Genomic DNA, 21,352 nt, shown 5'->3' with positions numbered 1-21,352 from the left:
TCGCATACTTTTGCCCTATTCGTTTGCCCATTTGAGCTCGCAAAACCACAATGTTGATGTGAATTTCGAAATTCGACGTGAATCGTTATCACTTATCAGAGAACGGCAACGGCTACGACGACGATGTCGACGACGACAATACCAGTCAAAGCCCAGTAATAAGCATCTTACTAAAATAGCTCAACCATTATCATTGTTATCACTTTTCGTATTCCAAGTAGATTCTTTTGCATTTCACATGGCCAAAGTTTTGCATCGTATCTCTCTATCTCTCTCGTTTGAACATTGACACGTAGACCAAAATGCGTCGTTTGTCTATTCGAACCGTTATTACATACATTCGAGTATTACGTCAAATTAACGACAATTCAATTATAAGAACATAAAAAAAAACACACACACACACAAAAATTGCGCTGCGAGCGTGTAAAGCTTTTTTATCTTTATTTCGTTTTCTTTTATTCTTCCTCTCATTTTTTCAATTTATAATCAAAAGTCAAATATACATCTATTCTATGTAACATAACGGATAATGATTTCTTCGTCTTAATAATTATTCATTATAATAACAATAATATTAAAAACTTATGGGGGAGGAGCAGACCAATTTTTCTATGGTATAAAATCGAATGAATCTTATGTTTTTTATATAACTATATACGTCGACGACAAGGCAAAGTGCATAACAGAGCTCTATTATGGGAATATTACAAAAACGGCATGTGTCCAATTCTGTGTCCCTATGCAAGATTGTTTTGCAATTGAATTCCTGCAATGCTTCCACGCACCTTGTTGTCAATATTAAAAAAACTAAAATTAAATCGCCAAAAATATCGTACCAAAAAAAAAGAATTTCGATGCATTCACTAGCCTATATATACACAGTTACAACGCAATATATCTCGTTTGTTTTTTTTTAAATCACATATCAATTTTTCGAAACAAAAAATAGATTTAAAAAACAGTTATTGGTAACAGCCCGTAATTTGGAAAGACGAAAAACAAAAAAAAATTTGTCGACGAGTATTCAAAACGAATTTTTGTAATAATTGATATCGTTGGTATGCGTGTGTGTGTGTTTGTGTGTCTGCCACTATCTAACGACTTTGCGGCAGCTCAAATCGAGCGGCGTTTCAATTTCAATATCATCACAATCGTCTTCGAAACCGACGCCACGTAATTTATCCTCAATCCAAAAATCGGTAATGTGATCATCTTCATCATCCGGTGTTGTTTCGTTGCGGTATGCAATTTTCGATGGTTCAATATTTGCATTGCCCGATAATAAATGATCCAAATTGTACATTGCTGTAACGGGTGCGGTGTGGAATCGTTTCGAGTACATTGGCGATAGACATTGATTGGATAGACCGTCATTGGAAAGAAAAACGGTTGGTTCGACAAATGCTGACGATGATGATTTCGATAGTTCACGCATTTTGTGATGGTGTTGATGATAGAGTGATAATGATGGTTCAACATGGCCCAATGATACACGATATTCGGTCGATTGACGGCATGGTTCTTCAGCCGGTTTTGGACAAAATATCGATACTGGTTCTTTCACTTGCGTCGATGCCGTACCAAATGATTCCTTTGGATCGATCACTTTTAGTGTTTGCACGATGTGCTTGAATGTTTTTACATGCTTACGTAGCGATGAAGGATCTGTATATCGTTTGCTACATGATGGAAATTTACAAAAATATGGTTTTTCCGTTGAATGCGTTCGCGTATGTTTAAAACGATCCGATGAATTTGAATAGGCTTTATTGCAACCTTCAACTTGGCACACATACGGTTTTTCACCCGAATGCGAACGTTGATGGATTTTCAAATTTTCAGCACGTGAAAAACTTTTCGTACATTCGGTACAATGGTGTGGCTTCTCCTTGGTATGCGTTCGAACATGGACGAGCATCTTGTAGCGAGCATTAAAACCACGATCCGATCGTGCACATTTCTCCCAGCGACAATAATACAGACCGGTTGACGATGGTATTGCATGGGCGGTGGTCACATGACTAGCCAAATTTTCAAGTGTTTCAAATTGTCTGGTGATTCCGATGTGAGGGAAGAAAATAAAAATTAAAAATAAAAGTAACATCGAAATTTTGAACTTTTGGTTTATTTTTTACTTAAAATTTGGGTCTTAATGACCATTTTTTTTAACTAAATAAATAGCGACATTTGTTGCTTAAAAATGTGCACTTACCGGTAGCAGTTGACCCATTTACAAATGTAGGTTTCCTCCTCGATTTCGGTGGTGGTGGTGATGGTTGGTGTGATGTTGTTGTTGGTGTTGTTGGTATGATTACGTGTGATGAGTTCATTCGTTGGTACTTCAACAATTCGTTGATCTTCAACTTTCATAATAACCGATTGGGTGCGCGTATTTTCACATCGTTCCGTTATTGTTTCGGTCGATTTAACCGATCCATCCAGCGTACGTTTGACGGGCAACGATGAAAATGCATTATTATTGTTATTATTAGCTGTTGCTGTTGAATCCGACACATCGACACCAATTGCATTTCGGTCGGTTAATGTTGATGGTCGAATCGGTAATTGCATCGTTAAATATGGTACCGTTGTGCTGGTGACGGCGGCATTGACCGCACTCGATGATAGCAATGACGTTGGTTTGGCCAAAAATTGGCTATATTCGCTAAAAATTTTCGAACGATAATAGAGCGGCATATATTTACTACATTCGTATGGATTAAAATGTGGACGCGGCGATGCTGTATTTCGGCATAAATTTACGGCGGCCGCCACAACAACGGGTGAATAGTCACCCACACTTGTTGGCCGATATTCTGAACTGAAATCATATAGTTTTTCTTGCATTAACATTTTTGTAGTTTTTTTTAGGCTTCTTTTGTGTTATGTTTTTAAATGATTTTCCTCTTTTCTTTTTCTCTTCGAATTTCAACCCTCACTATCGAATCGATTTTATTTGTTTGGCAGTTTGTGTTTTTTTTTTTCTATAGAGAAGGTGGCGCAACAAAATAAAAATCACTTATTGTGCACTGGGCAATCTATTCAATGTCAGTCTCCAGTCTCAGTTGAATGAGATTTACTTTTTTGGGGCAAACAACGTGCGAATTTCAATTTCAATGAGCAGAACGAGTGATGCGAAGAACACACCGTGGATATTTGCTTTTCAAGAAAGCCAAAGATATGATGAAAAATAAATATAGCACCGAACCGCCCAACTCGACGGCATATTTCTAACTAAATTCATTACGAATATGTAATACAAATTTATTGGAATTAAATTTTAATCTAAAAATACAAAAGTTAAAACGACAAATGAATTGAAACGGCAGCAACAACAACAACAGATACACAAATACAGACCAATGCAAACCAATATTACTACATAGTATTATGCGAGACGCGCACGATTAAGCTTTGTAAAGGAAGACAAAGAAGCGCTAAAGTACGAACAACAAAAAGAAATACAATTTAAGAAGTGCGCATCAATAAAATGTAATTTTCTTTATACAGAGCCACTTCACGATAGCGAGAGCGAGCCCAAATGAGACAGACAAAAAGAAAGCGAAAGAGATACAAAAAAATGCGAGCATATGCCATATGTGAAGATAGCACACTGTATAAGATAATATTTTTGCGCTTAGAATTCAGAGTGCGCTACAGCTTTGCTCGGCAAACTCTTATCGGGCATTCGAAACACGCGTGTGTCTGTCGCTTTGATCGTATTTGTATTTATAATCATCTATTTCTTCGTTTCGTTTCTTTCACGTTCGGTTTAGTTCGAAGTTTTTGTGATAACAGTGCTTTTTTGGTATGTGTGTGTGTGTGTGTGTATTTGTCAGTAGCAGAAATTGGTTCAAACGAATCTGGTGACGGAAATAGGGCTACGAGTTTGTGTGTATATGTGAGTGTGCGCTTCGAGGCACGATAGATAACACGACTCATGAGAATGTAATACATTTAGTGGGATCGCGCTCGCGCGCACCACTGCCTAAGAAAAATAAAATGTATTGAATTTCAAACAACAGCTATAGATGAAAAGAAACCATTACAAATTCTCTATATTTTTTTTACTTCTGAAATTCAACGACGGGATTAAAGTTCGGATTATTGACAATTAACGGCATGTGTGAATGGCACAGATGAAATTTGCAAATATTCTGTAAATTTCTATTGTGCGACAACATTTGTTACTTCCCACTCAATCAACTTTTATTACTCATTCAATCCAATAAGTCATGAGCTTGGTTGATGTTTTTTCCTTGAATTGTTGCCCTTTCTTCACATTGCATTTGAACAACGATTCAAACTATGGCATCTCTCGTGAAATTGTGGAAGAAAGACGGCACTTCAACACATGGAAATGGTTAATCAAATATCACGATCCAATAGCCTATGCCATGACCACAACATCATCGAAATCACACACCTGAGCCAAATAGACACGCGGCCACACATTTTCATGTAACATTTAACGCACCCCGTGCGGTTATCTTAATTACAATCGATTTTCATTCGTAGACAACTTGAGAGCGCTCTAGAGCTTTTACTTGAAACTCAAAATTTGGTTGTCGCAATTCAATATTATTATTTATTTATTTTTGGAAAAGATTACAAAATAATTCAACAATTGCCCCATTGTTTCTGTTCAAGTTGCGATTTTATCTATTGATCATGCGACAAGATGCTATATTTCTTTTATTGATATAACTACATTTATATAGATAGTCTATTGGATACATGATTCCGCGTAGAATTCAAAACAACATCGTCAGATTCAAAAGAAAAATCAAATTTTTGTTTGTTTATTTGTTTCGCTTTGTGGCAAAATAAACTTTTGAATTTGCTTCAGTTTATCACATTATGACTTGCGCCTATAAAATATGCGCACTAAGATGTGGGTTTTACCAATCCTTTCAAGATTTTCAATTCCATTTTCTTATGCAAATCCAATGACACAACGTTTGCAGCTCAAAAAAAAAAAAAAAAAATGCAGGTAGCCACCAAAAGTCGGATCATTTCAAAAAATAATTATGATTTTATAAATAAGTTTTATTGTTTTGATTACTTTCTACTGTCCATATAAGGGGTGCAGGTCATGAAAGGTTGAAATGGTGTGTTTTTGGTCTTTTCGACATCTACCGATATTTCAATGATACGGGTCTTTGTTTATGACATCACAACACTTGTACGATAATAACTTTGCGGAATTTTTACTTCAATAAAAGTTCACGAGTTTTGCAGTTTTTTATGAGGCACCAAACAAAATTCGATTCACAAAGTATGTGTGTGCGTCAGAAAATAATATTTTTATGGAAAAATTGGCGCTGGTAAACAACAACGGTAAAGCTTTAATAAAACCATTGGGAATTTTCAAGAATATGTTCTTTAAGCGCGTTTATTTTTTGCAATTAACAAAAACTAACCTTAAATTCATTTGAAGCTGTCTTCTTCCTATTTGGATTCTAAGCTATAGTATAAATATAATATATATTTATGTACTGTTAAAGATCTGTTTGACTCTATTGCTTAATGTAAAACGTGGCTTATCGGCAACAAACTACATTCCGTAATTAAAAGTATGATGTTACTATGTATGTAAGTTTATAATTTATTGTAAGTTTGCATATAGCATTAAAATAAATAAAGAAATAAAGAAATAAAGAATTCGTTCTTTGACGAATATCGTGATATATAACTGCTACTTATGGGCGATTATTTTCGAAAATACTTTGAATAGACATTTTATTTTGATAGACGTTCATGTGGTAGATGCATTCAAAAATCACTTATGTCATTTCAACTTCAAAAAAAAAAAAAAATGATGGAGGATATGTTTACTCTATGTGTCACAGCTCTGGGTGACTTCTGGGTACTGTTGTCAACGGACACGTCCGAGATTGTTTTTGTCCATCCGAAACTAAGAAAAATAAAATTCGAATTCTACCGAGTTCATGTTGGTTTTTATCGCACCGAAGTCGGACAATTCGAATTTCAAATTTTTTCTTACAATCGCGCTTAAAAACAAGTAAGCAAATCAAATCAAATGAAAATTTTAAGATTATTTTTGAGGTAATAATATAATTGAGGTAAAATGTGGAGTTTTTGAAATCGATCATGATTATCATATAGCTTCTGACCCGGGGTCCGAGGGGTTGGTTTACCCCCAGAACAGATTTGGGAATTACCCCTTTACAAATTGAGAAAAATATTCTTTCGATTTGCTAGGGATTATCGTGAAAATAATGAAGACCTTTTTTAAGCTCGTTACTTTCTGAAGCGGAAGAAAATATGCAATGCTAGGTTTTTTTGAACAGTACTTCTGGGTAGTACAAGGCAGGTATTGAAATTACCCCCTTCAAAAATTAAGGGACAAAATGAAAGTGGGGACCTCTTTTTGGGTCTTCTATTTTTTAAATGATAGTTCGGGCATTCGTTTATAGCAATTCTATTGCTATTGTATAAACAATGGTTTCGATGGTTCTCCAATTTTGTCAATAGCATTTTTTGAGTAAAGTAAGGAATTTCAAACCAAAATAATCATAGAAAAATAGTTCTCATGTCGAAAAAAATTAATGCATTAGGGTTAATTTAATGAAAAGTCAATGATTAAATACATCATCTGTTTACATTAAGCTCAATCGTATTCCGATGCCAATGTATTTTTTTATTTTATTAGTGTGAATCTATACCAAAAAATATAATATGTAAATAGATGTCTGTGATGATGGCATCATGTATACTTTCATTTGTAAGAGGATCGAAAAAATTATTCTATTGCCAGAATAACATGTGTCGGTATATTATTATTCTATCAGGCAGATCGACAAAGAATAAAAAACAACACGCGCGTACTCTGATCAAATCGATGGATGACAATTCCGTTTTTTTTCTTTCATTTTCATTTTGATTAAATTTCACTTTTTTTTCCCATTCACTGTTAGCATTGGATGCGGTTGTTGTTGATTCTTTCTGGATTTGATCTTGCTTGTATGCTTGTATGTATGATTTCCGTTTTAGATCCATCTGCCCAGTACTATCATTGGAATTGATTATGATCGCATTTATGCAATGCATAAAAGTGTATTGACGTAAATGGATTATTATCAACTTCGAGACTTTCATTTTGGTTTGTTTTATATTTATTTATTATTATTTTTTAAATAAAAGCAACAATAATTCAGTGCAGTGACATAATCGTAATTTGATTGTTTGCAATAGCAAAACATTTGCGTTTTGAGTTGACTGTGGGTCGTGCAACCATAGCCATGTACAGAAAAAAAAGTGATATTCTCCCCCAATGGGGCAAAACAACATATGGAAAGACAAGTTCAAGTGAACTCATTACGATAAGAAAACCGAGCTGATGAATCATAAAACTCCTGCCTTTTAATATACAAACAATTTGTACAAGTCATATAAACGACGTTGTTGACATTGCTCGAATGTGAATTGCTCAATATGAATGGCGCACAACAACAACAAAAAATTACTGTGCAAACGTATTCACATTGGACTGTGCATGAGTCCAGATAGTTAAACCGCGTACACATACTACATTTTCGACAATGTAAACATATTTATTTTAATTGAAATTATTTACAAATGCATATTTTGTATATGCATATGGAAATCATATGTCATTACCAAAGAAGAACAACAAATAATTCGCAAAATTTCCACCGAACAAAAAGCCGTAAATACCGGCGCGCCACACACGCAAAAAGCATGTGTAACTCAAGATATACGACGTGAACACGTGTTTGGGGATCCTAAATTGGGATGGATACTTGAAGCTCCTGTCTGTATCTTATGAAATCGCCCATGTACGATTTGCAGTTTAAGATGAATAAAAAATTGAATGATATACAACAATTGACAAATAAATATCGAATGACAAATATCCGAAACAAATATCCAACGCTTCAATGACTTGCATAAAAACCAAGCGCACACTTGTGTATATTTTTGCGTTGAAAACACAAAGATTCAAAGCGAACTCCTTTTTTTCTATGTCATATATTCGAGTGACAGATGCATTTCGACTTCGATGAAAATTCTTTAAAAATGTTTTTACAAAATTCACTTACTCTCTTGAAATTGCAACAAACAAAAATTATTTTCGAAGTTACCGAATAAGGCAAAAGTGCCAAACAGCATATCCTTCAGTTGATGAAATATACTTCAAAATAATTGAAACTATATTTTGTCGTTGAACAAATACAAGTATTTGAACCTCCAACAGCTTTTAAAATGAATTGACATCTACCTTTTATTTACCACTGGAGACACAGACGTCATATTTTTTTATTATTATTCGAAGAATTGTGTGTTTTTGAGAAAATGTGAAAATTTTACAAAAAATACACGCGCTTATTTTTCGAAAAAGTTTAATTTAGTCATGCATGATCAAAGGTGGGGTGTAAGACCGGATAACCCTTCCCCTAAAATCGTCCGAGCACACGTTGAAACTTTTTGTTGCTCTTCAAATTGAAATGGGCAGATAACTATTTAAATTTGCTAGGGTTTTTGGTTGGCTGATGGTCCATCCCTCCTTACATTTTTTCCGTGCCCGTGTACGAATATTAACATTAGAAATCGATGAAAATTTTTAAATAAAATCTCGAATTAATTTCCAATTTCCTCCAAGCTATTTCAATCTATTAAAGAACTGAATTCAAAGCTGTTGTCATGGATTCACTTTAACCCAAAGGAAATTGCCTTTTCAAAGGAAATGCCGTATGGTCTTTTTCTGGACACGTATAGATATATCACACCGAGTAGCTCTGTTGTAAGTAACAACTTGCCACTATAGTAGCAGAGTAGCTTGTTTAAAAGAAGCTCTACTTCTAGATTTATCTATTTTGATGGCAATCACATTCAAATCAGATACAAATATCAATAACTTTCAAATGAATTTATTAATAGATAACTTAAATTTGGTCTTAAATTCGATGTGATTTCCAATAATCGCGTTTTCGATTATTCGTTGTAATGTAGGTTCCGTGGTCGATGGCTAATCAAGATCATACTATATTTTGAATTTTTCAAACACGAACTTTTGATCTCCTGGTTAAAGCAATACTATTAAGAGAACCCCACCAAAATACAATTGAAATTGAAAATAATCGTAAATACCAAATGAAAACGACTAATTTGTAAAAAAATTGAAAATTGGCAAAACAATCAAAAATCATTAAATGCACTATTTCAATACGTATTGTGTCATATGAATAAGATTCGAAAACACGAAATGTTTCATTCTAATTGCGATGTATCGAAATATTCGATCATTCTTTATTGATTATCATGTTGCCAATTGTAATTTATTGTAAAATTGGTACAGCGAGATAAAAAAAAAGACAGAATCAATTTTCGAATTGAAAAAAAAACCCGGGCAAAAATGATAATATTTCAATCAGTTTGTGAGATCGCGACTTGTGGCATGCAATTTTATTTGGGTTGAGTTGACCAAAAGATTAAAGATTAAATTGCTTGGCACACGTCTAATCGCAATTAGAAACAAATCAAAAAAATTAAAGCGGATGAAATCATTTAATTGTGCCCAATCGTAATCTCTTATACGCTCTAGAATTTAGATGGAATTTTAAAACGACAAAAAAGGGCACAAGTGCAATCAAAGTAAAACTGATGGGATAACAAAATTGCAGCCGCAAAAATAAGTGACAAAGTCAAAACTTTTCCACTGTCCATATTTTGCCTAAAATGGCAAATTTCCAACAACAAAATAAAGACAGAATCGAGGAAAAATAAATAAATTTGGTAGCGATTGGTGTGGCTCGTGGCACAGCAATTGTTGTTGGTTCATTTCCGTACATGGCTGCCTTGGCTGTTATCAACACGCATACACGATGGACGGACGGTGTGTGGCCGGTTGGTTTGCGCACGTACGCACATTGACCGTTTCGCTTTTGTTTGGTACATTCGTTGTGTGCATTATTCGACCATGTTCTGTAATCGCTGTGCTTGCACTCTTTTCGCCTAACATACAATACACACATATACTCGAAATAGCCGCACTTTGTAGCCTATCAAATATGAGAACGATTCTGACAAGAATCGAGTTGTAACGCCAATTGTTGTTGTGCCATCAAAAATAGTAGAAACAAAAAACAAATCAATGAACGTTATCGAACTCTGTTCAGTGTTTAACAGAGTTCGCAACGGAGGCGATTTTTCAACTCCGAAGCCGACTGAAGCCGAGACTTTTAATTCCGACGCCGACCGACGCCGACCGACGCCGACCGACGCCGAGATTATTAAATCCGATACTGTTTAACACTGTTTACTCGAAATATAGAAATTGTACATTCAGCGCATCTGAATTATTTCTCTTTTTTTCCAAATGAACGTTTTTTTTCGTTTGGCTGCGTTTTCAATTGATTTACATTCCATAATTTTGTATAATGGATTTTTGTCGCCCTTTTCAATCCCATAGACGATATAGTGGCAACAAAATCTGGTTTGAAGCGGTTTCAAAAGGTCTATGCTGTTAATCAATCGAATTGTGGACAAGAGCAAAGGTTATCAATAACGAACATCGTAATCGAGAATCGAAATGGTCAATAAATTTAAAAATGTTTTGTCAGTCGTTTCGTTTCATTGGAAGGCAACGATTAAAAGAGAGAGAGGGAGAGACGGAATGAGAGAAAAAAAAGACACACAAACGAGAGAAAAAAGAGAGAAAGCAAACGACACAGACAGAGAAAGAGAGATAGACAGGGATTAGAGGAAGAGAGAGAGAGAAATTCAGAAATAAAAGGGGATTTTCTTTCTAATCCACACTGCACTACAGACAATACATTGTACTAACTGGTCAACTGAGCTGACAGTACATTAGCCAGATAAATGGACTAAAACAATAGTGATTCATCATTATAGCAATAACTTTCATTGTTTTAGCCCATTTATCTGGCTAACGTACTGTCAGCTCAGTTGACCAGTTAGTTCAATATATTGTCTGCTGCACTATTCGATTTTGCGGCGAAATTTGCCCTCAAACTTATTCTCTTGATCATTTGAAAAATGGCACAACAGATGCATACATCATACACTTCATTATCAGTATATCATTGGACAAAACGGTCACAATTCCAATAAAAAAAATTACATCGGCTATATTGTAACTAACAAGGAAATCAATCATACCCGATCGATATTTTCCAATGTAGAAATTCGATCGTGATCTCGATTTTTGCGTTGTTTCAATCGGCGACCCGAAATTATCGAAAGTGCATTTGCTCGGTGACTTTGTTTGCATTCAAATTCGATTCTCTCTTTCCGTTCCTCTCCCACTATTTTGTTCGTCCGATAATCGAGTCTCAGCCACACACAAACACACATACATGTATAATCATTAGGCGAAAAAAGGCGATTGCGCTCACTTCTAAGTGATAAGAGAAAACTAAAAAATCAATTAGTTTGGGTGATAAATCAATCAAACAAGACTTGAGTGAAATTCGAATGAAAGTTAAACAAGATTGTGTCTATTTTACATTGGTACAAAGTGTAGCACGGACTTCGCTTAGCCTGAAATTAAATTTTATTTCTTTCTCTATCTCACTTGGGATTGTGAATAATTTTCGAAATATCAGATCCTTCGTATTCAATTAAAAGTTTTAAATACCCCCTAACAATGCAGCAAGCACAAATATCGCCACATAATTGTGGAAGTGTGAATAAAGAAACAAAAAATGCCAGTTTTTCTTATTTATAGATGACAGAGAGTATTATTTAGCCACATCGACAGACAAAAGTCCAAGGCTAATTGATTTGTGATATCATGATGTTTGACTGTAAAATGTATTTCGATTACATTGCATTCAACGCGCAAAATGTTTGCATTTCATTGTAATTTCCGTGCACGATTGAAATGAATCCGATCTTATGCGATCACAAGGCAAATTATGCATAAAATTATGCAGACGTCTGAAGGTATACATTTAAAGAAAGAAAAAAAATTCGGTGCTGCTACTTGCACAGTGCTGACATTTTCGATACATCACAAAAGCACATTCATCAGCCAATTAACTGTTAATTTGCGCACATTTTGCACATAAAACGTTACCCATCGCAATATTATTGATACATAAATGTTTTTACTCTTTAAGCATATTCAAAATTGCACACAAGACATTTTACTTTTCTCATTTCATAAAAAAATCTAGAGAATTAAGAGAAGAAAAAAACATTTCATTATCGAACAAAATACGCACATTGCCGAAAATAATCAACGGCATTTTCATTGTTATTGTTGTGAAACTGTGTGTGAGCGCACACCACTTGTAAACATAAACAGATGCGATCTGTCTCGTTCCAAAGTTCATGCGACACACACACATATACGCATGCATACTAGATGGATACCAGAAACAAGACTCGACAGTCCGGCAGACACTTGATGTGTAAAATTGATGAATGGACAACCAAAAACTGATAAAACAAAAATACGGCGCTGCATTCAATCGACGAGTGTTATGCCGAAAAACAGTGTTGATAAATAGAAACGAACAGAAAGACATTGAGAATGTGATAAAATAACGAAATGATAAAACCAAAATGAGCAAACACAAATGAATGGTAACGAGAGTGAAAAAAGACGCAAAACAAATGCATAGTTTTCGAATTTAATGCTTAAAATAAAAAAAGCTATGCGAGAAACGAAGCCAAATCCAATCATTTTTTTATCGTAAATGTTCAAAAATGAATGTCCATATGGGTTACTGTGCTGACATAATTCACGAATCGAATGGAAACAATGTTCTCAACAAAAACAAAAATCGAGAGCAAATGTTCGAGAAAGGCGGCCAAAGTCAAATATCAAAACAAAGAGTCGCATTTGCGGTGCAAAATTGAATTGCAAAATTGAAGTGCAATTATCGTTCTTTATCACGCAGAGAGAGAGAGAGAGAGAGAGAGAGAGAGAGAGAGAATGAGACCTACTCACATACAAAACGAAACAAATTCTGCAATTTACATTTCCTCAGATGATAACCCGAGCTATCGAAGGGACGGTCGAATGATTGCCAAAAGTCAATGAAACGCCAGAATTTAGCCTCAGATTAAAATTAAAATGGCACGTATGGATTGGACAAATTGTTGCTTTCGTTCGTCATACAAACACACACACGATATATGCTAACGACGAGAGCGGAGACGAAGACGAAACAAAAAAAACCTCCATATAGATTGACTGGATATATGTTGTTGAATGCGCATCGCGAAATAAAACTGGAAGATTTCATCACCTTTTTATCCGCATATTGCCTTTCAGCATGTGGTCACATTGAGGATATATTGTGGTCTGTTGGTTACACATTTTCTCTCTCTCTCTCTCTCGTCTTTCTTACTTTAATTGCCATGTTATGGTGAGAGATCACATTCAAGATTTTAAGTTATGTTTTGTTGTTTTTGATGGTCACCCAAAAAAAGTAGATTTCTGTCGAATGTGTGTATTCATTTCTACACCGAGAAATAGCCAAAATCAGTCAATGTTAGAATTTATTAAATTTGCACGTCCAACCACGTGCATTCAAGTAGCACATTTGACCCGAATAAGAGAAGATTTTTGTCGAAAACTAATTTTTCTATTACGTTGCAGACATTAAATCAATAATTTAAAAATAACATTTCAAGAAAATGAAACATGTCGCACACTTCTTATTATAAAGTGGCTAACTTCAAGTCCCCTCTCTTTCTCGCTTTTTCTTTTACTTTATCTCTCTCTCTCTCTCTCTTGATCTATTTAATTGACAATCGACACCCAAAAACCACATGGTTTGATAAAAATTACTTCCCATTTTCAATAGTATGCACACGCACACTTTTCATGAGCCTTGATGACTCAAAATTCAACCAATCACATTATATTTGGAACAATGTGGCCAATATTGATTTATTATCCGATTGTATTCTTTTGTTTTGACAATGATAACGATAGACTAAAATATTTGAAGAGCAAAAACAACAACAAAAAATCACAATCATTATTTAAGAGACGCCGTTATCTTACACAGACACAATAAAACAAGAATTCAACATTGTCTTACTGTTTCATTTTACGGTGATCTAACACATTACACATGAGTTCCGTAGTCAGTTGTGGTAGAAAAAAATTGAAACTTACAACTCCAACTTTATAAGATATGGGAATAAAAGAAGGGAGAAATAAAAATTCGCACCACATTGATTAATTGCGATAAAACACAAATGCCATTTATTACAATGATAAAATGTTATTTTCTAACAAATATTGATACATTGTTTGCGGCAAAGAGATAAAAGATATACTTGATTTTAATTGAAAAGAAAGAACGAAATATACTTCAAACGCACTCAGTACAATTGCTATCAATTTCGATAAAGATACTTATTCGAAGAAAAAAAAAGGCGAAAAGCCCATTTCGGTTTTGCAAATAATCAATAGTTCAGCGCCTAGAGTGTACGATTCGTACGAATACGGATGAGCCTTGAAAATAATTGCAAAATGGTAATGCAATCCTTTGAACTTCTTTAATCTGACATTGATGCCATTGATCTATTGAACTCCATTTAAAACAATCATATCGGACACTGTTTCTATTGCAATGTTACTGGCTTGCTTACTTCGATCAAACACTTCATTTTACACATTCTATAATTGATATCTCCAAGAATATCAAAGGTTTTCAAATCGCATCGATACATTGAGATACTTTTTATACCATTTCAATTGAATGCAAACTCTTCGAACTTGAGTATGTTGATTAAATTTCAGAAATGAAGTACGAACTAAATGGAATCTCTCTCAAATCAGCAATTTTCGATCGATAGTGATTTTTTCAATGTTTCGATAGATTTTGCGCTTACAGTTTGAATTTGAAGAAAAGAGTGCTTATTGGAACTTATTTTCAAAGTAATCGGACGGCAAAAAGGGGAAATACCTAAGTATATAGTCATAAATTTGTCCTCAACATGATTACGTATTGTGCCAGTTTCGCTGTGTTCATTTCTGAATGTGTAAAAATTACAAATATTCCATAGTTCAAACAAACTCTGGATACAATATACTTTTTATCTATTCTTTTTATCACTAATCTGGATACTTGGCAACAATTTAGATCTAACTACATCGATAAAATACGAGGATAAAAATCAAGCAAGTCAGGATGAAATGAACTATTTCCTTGAAATACAATTTTAAAAATGCCACATACAAAGTAGCAGATAAATATTTGAATAAAAAAAAAAACTAACCAGGATTAGAGAGCAGAGATGAAATTTAATGGACCAACATTATAATCAAATTTTATGATCTCAGAATGTTTTTTTTTAATTAATTTATATGGTTTTAGTCTTTTTTTCTTCATATTTCAAGTGTATTTGGTAACTCTTTAATCTGGAGATATATATTTACTTCGTTGAGTTTGTGCGTACCCGTGTGCAAAAAAGTGTTTGAAATTCTGTTCGGGTCTATTTTACTACGAAAATAACAGTGAATCGATCAAATTCACATGACTAGAATCATTTTCATTCGCATAAGTTGATATGGTTGACTGAAAACCATTTGCTTTTCTACGTAGTCGTTCAGTTACCATTTTTCACGGGGGATCAATCCAATTACAGCTGAATTGGTATCGGTGAAGTGCGTCAAATGACATTTTAATTGTGAATTAGATAAATTTGATCTCTTGATCATTTGTTGCACATGTTGTCAATAAAAAAAACAGACTTTGTCATGAATCTAAGCCATCATTTTTCTTTCCAATGTCAATTTGAAGGGATCGATTTGAAAATATGAAACAATGTGGCGAGTGCAAATAGAAATGGATTGATTAGATGTTTGATTTTGTATAGTGCAAAGTCTTTTTTCTATACATTTTATGCATATAGTCGAGTTTGAAATGAGATAAGATACTGTTTATTATTTATTTATTTTAATTTTTTTTTTTGCTGCTGTGATTGTGCGTGCGCGCAAATACAGCTGTGTGTGTCTTTTGATTCGGTGGCAATACTTTCAACAATTGCGCCTGATATCCCATTTTCGGAACTCTTGTTCGCGTTATTGATATCAAACAATTCACAAAATACTTTTCTCATTTGTAATTATCACATGTACACACACATTTAACCAGCGGTACACACGATTGTCGATATTTCCGATTTGGATTAAACTGAATTAAGTTTTGGTGTGTGCTGCTCGGCATTTTTTATTGCCTTTTGCAATTTAGAATTGAATTATTCGAGAAATGGTTGGGGTTTTCGTTTTTTTTTTTAAACTGATTATTTTAGCCCACATGTGTTCCTGTTAAAAACAACACAGTATCAATTCCAAATTTAAAAAAAATAATCACCTGCATCATTGGTACAAAATATTTTTTCGATGTGTGCCGAACAGCGAAAACGATTAAAAATATGAATGAATTACTGATATGCACGTGTCAATAGGTCTAGAGTAACTGAAGATTGCTGTTTAGCACAATGCAGTGACGAGAACATTTTGGCGGATGGCGACACACCGAATTGAATAAAAAATAAACATAAGCGCATAAGAGTGTGGAAGACCCCTCCGTGATTTTACTATCACTTGTATGCGTATACAACTATCACCGCCGTCTTCGCGGTATATATGATGTATTATAGTACATATATGAGAGGAACGAGAACACACTAGCCACAGACATATCGATCAAATTGCATAATAATACAATCGTTTGATTTTTCAAGCTATGCATTATTATTCAAATTTGAATTGCCCCCGGTGGGTAATATTCCCCGAATTTATTATACGAATCGCTATTTTTTCATATATTTTTTATTTATTTTATCGCGTTGACCTTAGCGCTGCCATATCATTTGACTTTGTCAACGATACACCCATTCGTCATATCGCTTTTGCCAAGTTTTACAAATAAATAAGCACTAACCGTGAAAGTGTGCGCAAGCATTTTTTTGCAAATCATTTTTACACCACAACGACACATGTCTTTTGAATTATTCAATAGAAATTATGCGTCGTATTTTTAAGATCATAACAGTCATACTCAAATAGAAAAAGATCACATTTTTTTTAAAAATGGAAGAAAATGGTAAATTCTATTCGAATCTAATGAAAACATGAAATGAAAAAAAAAAACATGAATCATGGAATTTGTTTATTGGGTTAATTCATTTGAAATACACATGATCGTATTTTCAGACAGGTGCAGAAGGCAATCGAAATTTATTTGAAGATCGATTTGTATCAAAGTATATTTGTTGTTTAAACTAAAACTTTCAAGTACAACGGCAACCGAAATGAGTATTTTTTTATTTACTCGTTGATATATTCGCAATTTTTGTTATTAGGCTTCTTATATTTCAGTATCCAGTCGCTGGAGTAAAATGTTAGCGACTGTTTTTCCGAGTAACAAAGCATCGCATATGGCAATGTCAAGTGAACAAATTTGTGACCCGTTGAGAGCTCTGATGTTCACTTTCAACTTCACCCAAATAATTTTAAATTCAATGTTGCTTTAGGTAGAAGATTGAAGAAAGTTCGATTCAACGATGTTTTCAAACAAAATATTAGTTTTCTTAAGAAAAAAGCCTTTTTTCTTCCATCTCCGATTTTCATTTGTACATAGAAGAGGTATGAGAACTGAAACTTTGAACGATCTTCGAAATGTCTGCCTTTAAAATGTTTCCTTTTAAGATCCAAAGCACGAAAACGTTGTGAGATATGGTGTTTATTATTTATATTATATGTGTAGACATTACTATTCGAGAGCGCGTGTTTATGATCTTTATTGTGAAAATGTCGTCATTTTAAGTTCAGTTCATTTAATTTATATAAAGTTTCATCAGAATATCAGCATGTTTCTTACATCCAAAACATAAATAATGTAGTTTTATATTTTATCGTGCCTATAAATTTACATTCATTGATTTACTTTTGAAGAAATGCCCAAAGTTAATTTGAGCTTTAAGCATTTGGTTAAGTACACACTTTAATTAATATTTGAATTTGTACTTAATATTTGCCAGTTGTATTGGAAAGCACTTCCATTCAGTGAAGTGTCAAATTGCTTATCAACAGCATTCCATTGTATTTGCCGGTTTAATTATTCTATATTGAATTTAAGGTAAACTTATGCATTTATTTCTTGTTATTTTCATATTTGAAATTGTGGATACAGTGTGACATTATCGGTAGCAATAAATCGGCAGTGTATCAATACTATTGTGAAATACATCAGTTATGAATCATCACACACAAATACAAGCTTTAAACATCAGTGATGCATTGAATACGCCTTAAACTGGATAACATTTGACAAATCACATCCGTCAGTTCTCATAACTGTACAAGAAGCGATCGTGTGAGCAGATTGTAATACGATTATCTGCTGTCTTCCATTTATTTAAATGAATTAAACCTACTGACTATAATAGTGAAGTTTATTTTTGCTTTTTTTTTCATCGAAGTCACAATTAAAATAGTTGCAAAAAGAAAATAGCTGTGAAAAGTTCATTTCGCTGAATCAAGGCTACGAAAGACATCTATTGAAATATTCTCGTGCAACACAAATCGTATCATAAACGTAACAAGAACAACTAACGTCTACAAGGAAAGGTATTTGATGATATCATAGAGCGTATTATGCACACTGAGCGCAACACACTTGAAAAAAAATGCACAATATAAATCGAAACCGGCACATAGTTAATGCCATTCAGATGTGTGAGAGTGTACAATAAGCATTATTTATTATATCTCCATATAAAATTGCCTTTCTTTGTTGTCTTAGACAGTAAATAATAGTAAATTTCGTCAAAAATAATCAACAAATATTTATATATTACAAAATCGCAATGAAATGTACGTATAGTTGTTTCGAATCATATGTATAAGAAACAAAATTTTGACGGCTCAAGTTGTCTGTTTTGGCGCGTTAACAATGACACTCAGCATGATGTTACTCACGTTCGCGTGATACAACACCGAAAAAAAATAATCCCAAAGAAAATAATGGAACAGTTTATTCTTATTCACGTTGGATATTTCAATTTTGTTGACTTGTTTTTTTTACGAAGAAATCAAGAAAAAATTGTATTCAAATGAAATGTTATTCTCATTCACCCAAAGAAGCAATGAATGAAAATTTGGTGTAGTGGATAAATATAACGATTTTTTTCTTTTTTTTACACAAAAAATAATAACTTTTCGCAACAATATTCTGAAAGTAATTTTGAATAGAAATCCCAAAGATTATGATTCGATTTTTCTCTCATTTTCGGTAGAAAAATCGCAAAAGTAACGAAATTTTTGATCCCTTAAAATTTACGTGTTAGATGTAGTACTAAAGTATACATTCTCCAGAACACTTTGGACCAGATTGGATCCACCATTCGCACATTACTGATGTTGATAGTAGTACAAGACGCAACTTTTTCCCCTCCCATGGATAATAAAGTAATGAAAAATATGTTGCTTTTAGGATTACAGCATTTCGTCAAGAAGTCTGCGAATCATCGGCATTGAAAATCATTGGCATTGAATCATCGGCATCGGCGATTTTGGTGAGCATTCAAAGGTGGGAAACTTTTCATTTTTCTCTCTTGATAGAAAAATTATTTTAAATTTTGTTCTTTTTTGAAGAATTTTGTTTTCAAATTATCTTTACATACATTTTAATGTAACAAAAATGTATTCCATTAGATAACGTCAAAGAAAACCAGATCGAGCTGTATATGTTCCAAGTGGTCAGATCATCGTCAAAATCGTCCAGATAGACACCAAAACTTCGAATTTATAAAGAGAAAGTGTGCTTGAATATATTCCATTGAATCCAATCATTTCATCTTAAAGAAAGTATTACGTTTGGAACCAAATCTCCCGAGCCAGTACAAGCGTCAAAGTGGTAAGGACAAGAAAAATCGACACCAACAGAAACCATTGATACGATTAGAAATATGGCCGATGCAAGTGTCAAATGTGAAGGTAATGCGTCATCAGGAAGCACTCCACTTACAACGGAAAATGAAATGCTTAGTAGTGATGAAGAAAGGGCTAGAAATGGAGAACTGTTTACAGCAATACGTAAAGGTGATTTAAAAATGGTGACATCACTTCTACAAGATGGAGTAAAGATTAATATTGTTGATAAGAACAATAAGAATAACACGCCATTAATTTATGCTGTTGAAAAGAATAAAAAGGAAATAGTTGAAGAGTTATTGAAATGGAATGCAGATCATCTAGCTAAGAATAGCAAAGGTGAAAATGCAATGGATATTGCCAAACGTCTGAACTACCAAGAAATTGTGCAAATAATGAGTCAACAAGTCTCTATTGATGAACAACCAGCAGATCAGCGAAAATTGCAACAAAATCTCATTTGTGAGCAATATGACGGGCATCAAGTGAGAAAATCAAAGAAAGGCCCATTTGAATATTACAATAGGCCAGGAACTACAGGCGGTTTGGAAGGGCATTTTTATGAAATTGATTTGTTAATTTTGAGTAAGTTAAGAGGAGACAAGGATACACATGAATTTTATTTGGCATTAAATATGAATGGAGTAGGTGCTTATGATGATGTTGTGATTAGATATTGGAAAGGTGCTATTGAAAAGAAGTCAATAATCATTTTTATGCAAGCCAAGCATGTAGAAGATTCAAAAAAGCATAAAATAACCATTGAAAAATTAAAAAACCCAAAAAATGACAATGGAAGATTTTATCTAGCCAAGTATTTTTCTGACTTCTTGAAAATTAGAGAAAAATTCGATGATCCTACCGATCCTATATTTAAAGGTATTTTTAATGAGCTAGACGTTAAGTTTATTATTTATACTAATGCCATTTTAGATGAGAAATTTAACAAAGATCGGATAAATTTGATCGAAAAAATTGATGTTGATGATAATATCTTTTCCACAAAGTCCAAAGACAAAGCATTTAAATTAAATTCTTGCGAGGATAAAAACTCCGATTTAATTGAGATGCTGGAGAATTTTTGTCTTCAAAATAGAATTGTGTCGTTGTTAGCCAAGGCTCTTGTTAGCTGTATTCGTCGTGAGACACATTATAATAATATGATGTCACACGATATTATCTCAACGTATCATGTTTTTCTATCAAAAATCGTCATAAATGTTAAAAAAGAAAAGTTAAAAGGACACAAAGGTGTTGAGTATCGCGAAGGCACGATAAATGACCGTTTTCTAGAAATGACGAACGAAGATTCCTTGAAAGAAACGCTTAGGGAAGAAATTCTTTATAGGTACACAAAGGATGTAGTATTCAGTGAAAAAGCAAATTCAGAGTTTAGAGATAGGGATAAACAAAATGATCTAGTTCGTAAATTGG

General features: G+C 33.7%; 1 protein-coding gene across 1 annotated transcript; it reads right to left on the bottom strand.

Moving 5' to 3' along the window:
* Positions 1-411: 411 nt before the first annotated feature.
* Positions 412-3,254, bottom strand: LOC116338853 (sex-determining transformer protein 1). The gene is made up of 2 exons (XM_031764369.1): positions 2,216-3,254; positions 412-2,054 (listed from the first exon to the last, which is right to left on the bottom strand). Exons 1-2 carry the CDS (start codon positions 2,854-2,856, stop codon positions 1,094-1,096), a joined length of 1,602 nt encoding a protein of 533 aa, XP_031620229.1. The 5' UTR covers positions 2,857-3,254; the 3' UTR covers positions 412-1,093.
* Positions 3,255-21,352: the final 18,098 nt, after the last annotated feature.

The sequence above is a fragment of the Contarinia nasturtii genome, unplaced genomic scaffold, assembly GCF_009176525.2.
Source record: "Contarinia nasturtii isolate CC-2019 unplaced genomic scaffold, AAFC_CNas_1.1 Cnas_scaffold_78, whole genome shotgun sequence".
Classification (NCBI taxonomy): Eukaryota; Metazoa; Arthropoda; class Insecta; order Diptera; family Cecidomyiidae; genus Contarinia; species Contarinia nasturtii.
The sequence above is the reverse complement of the archived record's forward strand: the minus strand, read 5'-3'. Positions and strand labels throughout refer to the sequence as shown.